We start from the raw sequence: 11,885 nt of genomic DNA, 5'->3' as shown, positions 1-11,885 counted from the left end.
TTTTAATGGCATTTGTTTAAGCATTTTCTATATGCAAGGTACTGTACTAAGCGCTGGAATAGATACAAGCTGATCAGGTTGGACACAGTCCCTGTCCCCATGGGACTCACAGCCTTAATCCTCATTTTACCAATGAGATAACTGAGGCACAGATAAGCAAAGTGACTTGCCTAAGGTCAAACAGCGGAAGGTGGTAGAGTTGGGATTAGAGCTCTGGTCCTCCTGACTCCCAGGCCCATGCTCTATCCACTGCTGCTTCTCATGGCACTGGGGAGAGGGGAGGGAAATCACTCTGCAAAATCTCAAGCACACATTCTGCTGGCATGTTTGCTTTACCTATTGATGCCTGAGCAACAAGAGTCCAGAGAAGGGACATGACTAATTTCTGCAGGCAAGAGATGTGAGCACTGCAGTGTGTTCAGGCTCAATAAATATGATTGAATGGGGGCATACACTCAGGGGTCCAATTTCACCATTGGCGTGAAGAGGATGTGGGCAAAGGCCAGCTCACCAGAGTCGTCTTCTATACCCTCAGTCAGCCCTTCCAACCCACATCCTGGGGGCAAACAGAGTGAGACTGGGTCTGGAGGACTCCAGTCTCTTCCGTAAGACCCCTTAAGCAACATGAAAAACTAGTTAAAGGCAAATAAGGTCTTTATTTAAGTGACTTTAACTTGGAAGATTTAAAAACCAGCTCACATCAAAATCTATACCAGTTGTAAAAATCTTACTCAGATCAGGGTCTTTTAGAAATTGGATATTATACATTTTAAACTTTGTTTCTGTTTTTTACAAGGCAGCTGTAAGAAATATAAACATTTTTCACCATAGAACCGTCCCACCGACAAACAATATCGAAAACTCTATACGTAGTAAAACTCAGACCAGATACAAGTGCAGTCTTGTCACACAGTTTGAGAGTTGGTTTTCCTCCAGCAATAGAAAAGGGGGGGAATGGGTGGCAGGTGCTAAATTTGGGGTCCCTTGCAGGGCTTGCTTGAGGGGAGCGGTAGCTGCTGAACAAATTCACTGGCTCTCAGGCAGTTATAAATCTCTTGAGGGCTGTTGCGTGTCTTTAAGTGCTTAGTCCAGTAGTCTACCCACAGTAAGCACTCCATAAATAGCACTGAGTGATAACCTCACTGAGATGTTTCCATTCTTAACGTTCCCATCTACAGTTGACAATAGCCCATGGTGCCTCCTGGGAAGAGCCGAGGCCTGTGTCTTCCATCTGCCCTAAGGGGTGACCAGGTGTGTGTGATTGTGTGTGTATATCAGAACAAAGTAAAAGTGACCCCTTTCAGCAAATCTACCACCCTGGAAAGAGGAGGTGGGTCTACTCTGAAAAGCAAAGAGGATTGTGGGGAGCCCATTGGTGCGGAGACCAGGCGAGGGAACACAGCCCCTATAGCTCACTGCCGGGGCGGCTCACCCTGAGTGAGCAGCATGCTTAATTGGGATTAAAAGTGGGATTTTTTTTTTAAAAAAAGACTCCTGACTACACCCCTTGCCCGGATGGGAGTGACTTGCATTTCTGAAGAAGGCCTAGAGGCCTCCTCTCCAAATGCCAGACCCAACTTAGAGCAAAAGGCCAAGGGGGAGTCAGGCGAACCAACAGGCCATGGAGACCCCAGGAGGGGAGAGAGAGAGAGAGAAACACCACGCTGCCTTACTTCAACACTGAACAAAAACAGCCTGTGGGATAGAGAGGAAACATGCCACACAAGAAAACAACACTTTGGTCAAGCAAGAAGATATCGGCTGTTCCTACGGCACACGCGTTGTAGGCAGACGCAGGGTCTTAAGAATGATCAAATTCAGATTCGCGTTTACTATTCGCGGTTGGCAGCATTTCGGCACTTCGCGCTCTTTGTTCTTTTCCTTCGCGCGACGCTACATTTTTTTTTTTCTTTTTTTTCCCCACCGAAACTTAACCGGGTGAGAAAACCGAACAGACAGCGTTCATAAAAATGGCGAGTCGGTTATAAAGATGCCGTGGAAGCCGTACTAAAACGTCACGTTAAGTGGTTACGAATCCCATAAATACACACGCGTACAAACACCCGTGCTTGTGCGGGCACACTCGCACGCACACACACACGCACACACACATACACACACTAAACCACACGTCTGAGGGTGGTGTTTTCACAAGATTTCAGAGGACAGTCCACCACTGCTATATTTAAATCACTGCCTTGATTTTTTACAATTCGCAAGAAGCCACCAGGCAGAAGTGAGAACTCCTTGTAAGTGCCACCTGCCTTGCCGGACTGGCCGACAAGGGCCTGCTGCCTGTGAGGAAATTACTCAGGGTCGATTTTTCCTTCCTCTCTGAGGGCAGCGGTGCCCAGTCTGGGTCACTTAGGTCCATTCTCCCCCTGGGGAGGTACTAAAGGTGCAGCAGACATGAGCCCGGGGGTTCATGGTTCTAGAGAGAATGCGCTCAGAGCCTCCATGCCGCCAGTGGGTGAGGGAAGGGTACGAGACCCCGGATCAGGGGCTGCTCCGTCAGGAGAAAGCTGGATATGGTGGGGGCTGAGGGGTGTGGTGAAGAGGGTCTGTAAGATTCCTAACCCCTCGTGCCTTCTTACCAAGGAGACGGTCTCGTGGAAAAGCTGTGAGGGGACGGCACAGGACGAGGTGTTTGGGGGTAAGTTGGGCTGTGTTTTCTCTCTGGGATTGGCCCGTGGACTCTTTCTGCTTCCCCTCTCTCTTGCCTCAGTTCTGTCTGCACCTGGTGGCTCAGGCGGGAAGGTGTCCGCCAGCCTGGGGCCTCGGCAAGAGGAGGAACAGCCTGGTCTGGGTGCCGGGACCAGGCCGTGTTGGGCTACCAAGTCCCTTCCCAGAAGGCCATGGGGCCACCGTAATGAAGCAACATGATGGATGTGAGCTTTTTGGCCCGGCTGGGAGCAGAGCGTCCGAGTGGCGAGTTTGGTCCGAGGGCTGGAAACCGGAACGGTGAACGGAGACGACGTCCGCCTCCTTGCTTCCCTGCTGCGGCCAGGGTCCACTGCGAGGCAGGGGGCAGGACGCCGGTCCATTCAGGTCGCCCGGCTGGCTTGCCACCCAGGACAGGAAGGGACCGAGCCGCTCTGACACAGGGAAGGGGTCCCACCGAGCTGACCCCCAAGACCCCCGCCTGGGCCATGGCGGAAAGCCAGTGAGGAATGCTCCCGGTCACTCTATTCAATGCAAGGGTGAAAGGTGACTGTGAGCTGACCACCCCTCACCACCCCATTATGAGAATCCGGCTCCTAGGAGTAGTCGATGGCGACAAGAGCAGCCAGTAGTGGGAGTGTGGCAGAGGTAGACATTTAGTGAAAGCAACACTTAAGTTCAAGGCCTCTCGTCTCTATCTAGCGGGGAGGGCCGGCCCCTGGAAGTGGGGACTGTTCGTCTTCGGGGGTCTTCCGGCGGCAGGGAGGGGAGAAGAGTATGGCACAGAGCCATGAGGACCCCGACTTCCAGACGCGGGAACTGCTTGTGGTGGGGGGCTCTGTGCCCTGGGCTAACTCAGGGTGACCTATCAGAAAGACCGCCCGATAGCCACTCCTCCTTCCCTCCTCTCCCCGACTTAAAGGGGAGACAGGGAATGTTGGCAGGCTGTGAGCCCTGAGGGAAAGGACACGAAGATTGGGGATGGTTAAAGTGCTGAGTGAAGGATCGTTTATCTAGGAGAGGCCGCAACTAACCGTGGGGAAGGGGGCCGGGGAGCCTACGTCCCAGGGGTCCGGAAGAAGATCCAACTTTGTGTTCAATTTCCACCAGCTTCCACGGAGCGGAGATCTCCCGGCTCCAGACCTGGTGCTCCGCCTGAGGCCGGTGATGGGGAGGGCAAGGAAATGAAAATCGCTCAGACCCGCAATTCCCCCTTGGTTTGTAAATACGATGGGCGGTTAGCGCCGTCTCCCATCCCCACGGGCTCTTGGAGAAATCAGAAAAGAGGAATCTTTCGGGGCAAGGCACAAGCAGTCATAGTGAATTTCAGTGGGCTTTGCCACTTCCCACCGCCCAAGGTGGCGGTATTTCCAATTCTGCTACTACAACTTGGGGAGGTCATTTACCTGTTCCTGTGGGGTGTCCTCTGGTGGGGTGTCCTCTGGCCTGGCCATTGGAGAGAGAGAGAGAAGAAGCTCTAGGCTCTGCCTTCTTCCAACAGTTTTCAAGATGTGGGCAGAAGGTGGGTTCTTCTTTGTTTTTTAATCTGAAAGAGGCTGACTCTTCAGCCCTTCACTCACCCCCCACCTCTCTCCCCAGTTGGGGAGAACTGGGGGCGGGGGGGAAGAGATGTTGGGGGAGAGAGGGAGGAAAAGAGATTGTTGGAGAGAGGGAGGGAAAAAAAACTGGGGGAGATAATGGGCAAGAGAAGGAGGGGAAAAAGACTGGGAGGGAGATAAATACCGTGGAGAGGGAGGGAGAGAGAGAGGGAGAAGGAGACAGAGAGAGAGAAGGAGGGAAAGAGACTTTGGGGGGATAGGGAAAGAGAGTGGAGAGAAAGAGATCTGGGGGACAGTACCAGGAGCAAAGAGGGAGACAGGGAAGCAGATTAAGAGGATGGGGTTTGTCTCCCTTCTCGCGACTCCAAGGAAAAATATGTCAGGCAGGCCAGGGGGGGAAAAGAGAACGAAGAGAAGAAAAACAAGCGAGAGTGACTAAGAGCTAATTTGTAAGTTAACATATGAAGCGATCGAACAGCTCTCTTGTGAAGAGGTGCAGTGAGTTTGCTCAAGTTTCTCTTCACGTGGCAGCTCCGCATTAAAGCTCTTACAGCAAGGAACCCACGTGTATATTTTCTTGCTTTTTTAAAGATGCTCACAGTCGACTGAAATTCATCCCACGGCTAGTGAACTGTCAGTGAACGACGGAGTATCTTGCGTATAATGAGGTGTGATGCGATCAACTGTTCAGGCGGCCCAGGTGACAAGAAGGGAGCGAGCTAGGGGCGACATAAACTCGGTCAGCTTCAGCCAAAGTCCTGTCTTATCTGAAGGCTTCAGAGGGAGTCACAGAAAAACAGACCCCACCAGCAATCTGAAAAGCGACGTGTGTTTAATCTTTTTGCCGTTCATCCACTTGGGATTCCACCAGGATTCGCCTTGCCTGAAGAAGGACCCATGTTGCAACAGAGCTTTACATCACAGGAAGTTAACTCATCTGGACAGAGTGGACCCACCCCTCTCCAACCGCTGGGCTTCCAAGCCACTTCCCCTGTGGAGAAGGCCTCGCTAGCCTGATGTCATAAACCGGAATTCGGGCGACGGGACTCTGTGTCCGATGTCGCTGAGTGAGATCATCCCAGCTCTGGATTAAACAAATGGGTCTCACCCTTAACCACAGAAAAACTGGTTGGAGAGTCAACATCCCCCCGCCCATCTTTTTTCACAACTCACCCCCCAGGGAAATCAAGCGTTTGGGCCTCTGTGAATTTCACCTGCTTCTGCTTACAGACACCGAGTTCTTCTTGAGAATCAGATTTCAGAGAGCAATCCCCTCCCTATCCCTCAGGGCACCAGCGGATACTCCCACGATCCTGTCCCCCACCCTCAAAAATCTCGAGATGTCTCAGTAATCACAGGCCGTGAACCGTGGCCGGGGCGTCAGACACCACTTCTCTGTTTGGACGTTACAGGACACGTGCGAGACGGGCTGAGCCACTAGCGAGGGATACCCCGGGTTTGGGAGAAGACGGACTCCCGGTTTGGGGGAGTCTTCCTCCATCTTTCCCCCCACGCCCACCGGCGTCGAAGCCGCCCCCCGCCCCTAATCTCCCAGACGCACCCTCCCCGCGCGAGAGGGGCCGAGACCTCGCCCCCGGGTCCCCGTTAAGGGATGGGCTCGAACTTGGGGGGACCGCTCCGTCCCCAGCCGCCAGCGGCCACGTGTCGCTCGTGGTCTTTATCGGACTCCGGCTGGCTCTGGGCCCTCTCGGGCTTGGGGTTGGTGGCGGGCGGGTCGGGCTGCTGGACGGACATAGTCCTGCGCAGATGGTTCCTTTTCCGCAGGAAGTCGGGCTGGGTGTGGAGGCCGAAGCTGCCCTTCCGCAGGATCATCCGTGGATTGCTCTTCTTGGGCCGGGAGCGGTGGCTGCATTCCAAGGAGGACAGGTGGGCCGCGTAGCCTTCGCTGAGGAACTGGACGGGGAGAAGCGGGGATGGGGCAAAGTTACCGGTTTGGGGGGTCGGGGGAGGTTAGCCCCAACCAGGCTGGGCACTTCCCACTCAGTGATAATGACGGTATTCGTTAAGCGCTTAAGTATCCGTCAAGCGCTGTTCTAAGCACTGGGGTAGATTCGAGATCATCGGCTTGGAAGCAGTCCGTGTCCCTCGTAGTGCTCACAGTCTCAATTCCCATTTTACAGATGAGGTAACTAAGACCCAGAGAAGTGAAATGACTCGCCCTAGGTCACACAGCAGACAAGTGGCGGAGCCGGGATTAGAACCCATGACCTTCTGACTCCTAACCCCGTGCTCTATCTGCTATTCCAAGCTGCTTGGTTCCTGGAAGTACACGGCATTAAGTAAACTCTCGATGTGGGCAGGGAACATGTCTACCAGCTCTGTTGTATTGAGCTCCCCCAAGCGCCAATCCCATTCTAATCCCGACTCGATTCCCTCATCTGTAAAATGGGGATTAAGACTATGAGCCCCACGTGGTTCAAGGGACTATGTCCAACTTGATTTGCTTGTATCCACCCCAGCACTTAGAACAGTGCCTGGCACACAGTAGGCGCTTAATAAATACCATTATTATTATTATAATCGCACATTTCATAATCCATTCCACTATTTCATCCCGATAACCTCGGTCCTCTCCCTGCTACCTGTTTCTTCTTGTTCTTCCGCCCGCCCCCTCTACTTATACCTAGAGATCGTTTCCTGATCTCTTCGATTGGACTGGCATCCTTCTGAGGGCAGGGACTCGGTCATTTTGCTTTGGGCGTACTCTCCCCAGCGCTCAGTTCGGGGCTCTGCACGCCGTAGATGCTTAATTAACTGGTCGATCGATCGGCCCCTTTACCTGGCACTGATTCTGGTACTTCTTCGTGGGACGCCCGACGATGAAGATCTGAGAAGAGGCCAGACCCAAGACGTTGTACACTGAGATGTCCTTCATGGATCCGTAGGCCGCACAGATCTTGATGAAGCACTAAAAGGAGAGGGAAAGAATGCGGTGAGAGAGGAGATGGCAAGTTCCCCGTGAGCAGGGAGCGGATCCTACCGACTTTGTGGTAGCATACTCTCCCCAGCGCTTAGTGCAGTGTGGTCCCCACCTTCGAAGTCCTACTAAAATCACACCTCCTCCAGGAAGCTTTCCCTAAAATCACATCTCCCCACCCTATTCTCCCTCCCTTCTGCGTTGCCTAGGCAGCTTGGGTCTGTACCCCTTAACCATTTTGAAACACACCCTACCCCAGTCCTATCACACAAGCCAGGATTAGAACCCAGAGAAACAGCATGGCTTAGTGACTTCATCGTGTGCCTGGAGATCAGGAGGGGCTGGGTTCTAATCCCACCTCTGCACATATCTGCTGTATGACCTTGGGTAAGTCACTTAACTTCTCTGTGCCTCAATTCCCTCATCTGTAAAATGGAGATTAAGAGTGTGAGCCCCTAGTGGGACAGGGATTGTGTCCAACCTGATTAACCTGTATCTCCCCCCAGCGCTTAGGTTCATATCCTGATCTTCTGCTCCTACCCCTCGCTCTAATGTTTTCAAAGGTCTGTCTCCCCGCACGAGACAGCAAGCTCCTTGAAGGCAGGGATCCGGTCTACCAATTCTATTGTACTCTCCTAAGTGCTTATCACAGCGCTGTCTGCACACAGTAAGCGCTCAGTAAATACCACTGATGGGAGGATTAGCAACTCTTCGAATCTCCCAGTCCTCACCCCCCACCTCAAAATCCCTATCTCCTTTTGGCCCCCGGGCCCCCAATGCTTGATAATCAATCAATCAATCAATGGTATTTATTGAGCACTTACAGTGTGCAGAGCACTTAACTAAGCGCTTGGGGGAGGACAATAAGGGTGCTTAGTACAGAGCCTGGCACACAGTAAGCGCTTAAAAAATAACCACAATTATCATTTCACTTGCCCCTAGGCAATGAACCCCGCTTCCATTTTCCAAGCCCCCTTCTTTCTGGAGCCTCACGAGGAAGGTCCGGCGAGGGAGCTACTAACCCCTTACCTCCTGCATGAGGTTTCGGAGAAAAATGGTCTTCTGCCTCAGTGGATCGTGCACCAGACCGTCTGAGAAGAAGATCATCCCTTGAGGGAAGTTGTGCTGAGACAACCAGGAGACCACCCTCTGCTTCTGCATATCAGGACGCCCAGTGATGTAGATAATTAGGTATCCCAGGTCTTGCCAATGTCTGCGTTCAGAGCGAAGAGAGATCTTTATTGTCGTCAATAAGAGTTCCCTGTCACCTACCACATCGTTCTGCTTGGCCCCCTGCTTAAATCACTTTGTCGGTGGCTCCTCCAGGAGAGAGAAGAGGAAAACTCCGACCCTGATATACAAAAGGCTTCGGGTCAGGCTGAGTTTGGAGCCAATTCTTATCCCAAACTGACATGGCTGAAGAAAAATGAATTCTGTTACTCGAAATTTGCTAACCAGAGCAGGTTTGGAGAGACTCTTGCTGTGGGATTTAGATGCCTGAAGACGGCCCTTGGAAATCTGAGGGCCATAGAGGAGCTTACTGAAGGAGCATCTTCTCCAAGAGGCCTTCCCCGACTAAGCCCTCATTTCCTCTTCTTCCACTCCCTTCTGCGTCACCCTTGATCTTGGATTTGCACGCTTTATTCACCCTTCCCTCAGCCCCACGGCACCTACGTACATATCCATAATATATTTTTTCATATCATTCTCTGTATTCTCCTCTAGGCTGTACGCTCGTTGTGGGCAGAGAACACGTCTACAAACTCTGTTATACTGTATTCTCCCAAGCACTTAGCCAAGGTGCTAAGAGAAGCAGTGTGACCTCGTGGAAAAAGCGTGGGCCTGGGAGTCAGAAGACCTAGGTTCTAATACTGGCTCTGGAAATTATCTGCTGTGTGTGTGACCTTGGCAAGTCACTTCACTTCTCTGGGCCTCAGTATTCTCATCTGTAAAATGAGGATTCAATACCAGTCCTCCCCTCCCAGTTAGACTGTGAGCACCATGTGGGATGGGGACTACCTCCAATATGATTAAATTCTTTCTACCCCAGTGCTTAGAACAGTGCTTGATACATAGTAAGCGCTTAACCAATTCCATCAGTGTTATTATTAAGGTTCTGGAAGTTAGGGACAAGTAGGGAAAATAGGACAGACTACAAGGCGCCATTTTGGATTTCATCACACAATGGGATTTCAGATCCCAGCCACCAGATTGTAAACTACTTGAGGGCAGGAATCATTTCTACTAACTTTCTAGTACTCTCCCAAATACATAATACAGTGCTCTGCTCTAAGTTGATGCTCAGTAAAGATTGATTGATTTTTTTTTTTTAGACAAGGTCCCAGGAATCCCCACCAACCATTCCCTTCTCCCCAACCCTCTATGAGGAAAAAAATAAAGAAAGAATTTCAACAAAAACTACAGTGAAGGTATTCACTGGACTGCCTTGGAAATTCAGAATTTTCCCTCGCATTGGACTGGAAAGTAGGGGGACTCTGGGCAGGAAGATTCTCCTCCTTACCGGACCACGTCCACGGCTCCAGCTCGGACTTTGGGATCGCTCCCCATGATGGAGACGCTGGCCGCGAAGGAGCCGTCGATGCTGAACACGACGCACTCCATCCCCCGGGGCAGCACCGTGAGGTAGCTGACTGCGCTGCTCTGGTCGCCCCTGAAAGAAACCAGGGCCGGGATCATTGGAGTTAGTAGTAGAGGGCCGGGCTCATGCCTTCTAATTCTACTAGACGCTCCCAAGGGTTTAGACTCGTCCTCTGCATTCATTCATTCATTCAAGCGTATTTATTGAGGGCTGTGTGCAGAGCACTGTACTAAGTGCTTAAAACAATGATATTTGTTAAGCACTTAATATGTGCCAAGTACCGTTCTAAGCGCTGGTGTAGAAACAAGGGGATTCGATTGTTCCATGTGGGGCTCACAGTCTTAATCCCCATTTTACAGATGAGGGAACTGAGGCACAGAGAAGTTAAGTGACTTGTCACGCAGTTGACAAGGGACGGAGCCGGGATTAGAACCCACGACCTCTGCCTCCCAAGCCCGTGCTCTATCCTTCAGGCCACACTGCTTCTCGTTCTTATTGGGCTCTCCTTACCCACTCCCGCCCGGCCAAGAAGTCTCCTTTCAGAGCCCTTGCTCCATTCAGAGCAGATGAGATTTTTAAAACACTTTTGGCCCGTAGATGATAATAATGTTGGCATTTGTTACGTGCTTACTATGTGCAGAGCACTGTTCTAAGCGCTGCGGAAGATACAGGGTCATCAGGTTGTCCCACGTGAGGCTCACAGTCTCGATCCCCATTTTACAGTTGAGATAACTGAGGCACAGAGAAGCTAAGTGACTTGCCCACAGTCACACAGCTGACGCGTGGCCGAGTCAGGATTCGAACCCATGACCTCTGACTCCCAAGCCCGGACTCTTACCACTGAGCCATGCTGCACCTCCATTAGACAGAAGCAAAGAAATTAGAGGACTCCCACAGGTTGCCCACACCTGCGGAGCCTCTCGGTTTATTCGATCGTACTAATTGAGAGCTTGCTGTGTGCAAAGCACTGTACTAAGCCCTTGGAAAGTACAATTCGGTAACAGAAGGAGACAATCCCATACCTCTTCCATCTTTTCTCTCTCTCCGTCTCCCCACCCCATCCCCACCTCTCGCCCCCATTCCCTTTCCTTCCCCCTCAAATGTCAGCGGCTCACCTCACAACCATCTTAATGGGGTACACCCCCACTCCAAGCCTCTTGGGTTTGGGGACATTGTAGGAAATCCGGCCGCTGCTATTGGTTATCTCCGTGTCAAAATACACCCATCTCCCCGAGGAGGGCTCGGTCATGATGAGAATATCCACCTGCAAAGGGACAAAATGTCTTTTCACTTCCTCAGTTTACGTTCCCCGCGGGTCGATGTACCCGTGGGTCGACGTTTGTCCGGAGAAAGGAAAAGGAATGGAGATCACGGTGGGGATAAGCGCTTAGAACAGTGCTCTGGACATGGTAAGCGTTCAATAAATGTGATTGAATGAATGAACGGGGAGGGAGTAGGGGGAGAAAGACATAGAACAAAGAGGAGGAAGAGCAGGAGGAGGAGGAAAAGGAGAAGGGGAAGAAAAAAGAGGGTGAGCAAGAGAATTAGTAGAAAAATGAGGGGTCAAAGAAGAAGAGAAGGAGGGAAGGCAGAGGAGAAAACAGGAAGGGGAGAGAAGAGGAAGAGGAGTAGGAATAGGAGGAGGGGAAAGAAGAGAAAGAGGAGGAAGAGAAGGAGGAGGCTGGAGACTCATTTCCACGAGAAGAGTATAAGGCTCTTCAATCAATCATCAATCATATTTATTAAGCACTAACAGTGTGCAGAGCACCATACTAAGTGCTTGGGAGAATACAATAGAGTTGATAGACACGTTCCCTGCATACGACGAGCTGACGGTCCAGAGGGGGAGACAGACAAATAAATTATGGATATACACTTCAGTGCTGTGGGGCTGAGGGAGGAGTGAATAAGGCTGCAAATCCAAGCGCAAGGGTGACGCAGAAGGGAGTGGGAGAAGAGAAAATGAGGGCTTAGTCGGGGAAGGCCTCTCGCGGAGATGTGCTTCTACTGAGGCTTTGAAGGTGGGGAGAGTGATCGTCTGTCAGAATTCTGGCCCCGCCACTTGACAACTGTGTGACTCTGGGCAAGACACTTCACTTCTCTGTGCCTCTGTTACCTCATCTGTGAA

The 11,885-nt window shown here is 51.5% G+C and overlaps 1 protein-coding gene across 1 annotated transcript in view; it reads right to left on the bottom strand.

Moving 5' to 3' along the window:
* Positions 1 to 5,029: 5,029 nt before the first annotated feature.
* Positions 5,030 to 11,885, bottom strand: part of PITPNM3 (PITPNM family member 3) — a 207,156-nt gene continuing 200,300 nt past the window's right edge. The window contains 5 exon segments of the mRNA XM_039914417.1: positions 5,030 to 6,134; positions 7,021 to 7,149; positions 8,188 to 8,371; positions 9,680 to 9,829; positions 10,873 to 11,021. Coding sequence (XP_039770351.1) covers positions 5,826 to 6,134; positions 7,021 to 7,149; positions 8,188 to 8,371; positions 9,680 to 9,829; positions 10,873 to 11,021 — 921 coding nt within the window. The 3' untranslated portion in view covers positions 5,030 to 5,825.

The sequence above is a fragment of the Ornithorhynchus anatinus genome, chromosome 17 (assembly GCF_004115215.2).
Source record: "Ornithorhynchus anatinus isolate Pmale09 chromosome 17, mOrnAna1.pri.v4, whole genome shotgun sequence".
In the NCBI taxonomy this organism is placed as follows: Eukaryota; Metazoa; Chordata; class Mammalia; order Monotremata; family Ornithorhynchidae; genus Ornithorhynchus; species Ornithorhynchus anatinus.
The sequence above is the reverse complement of the archived record's forward strand: the minus strand, read 5'-3'. Positions and strand labels throughout refer to the sequence as shown.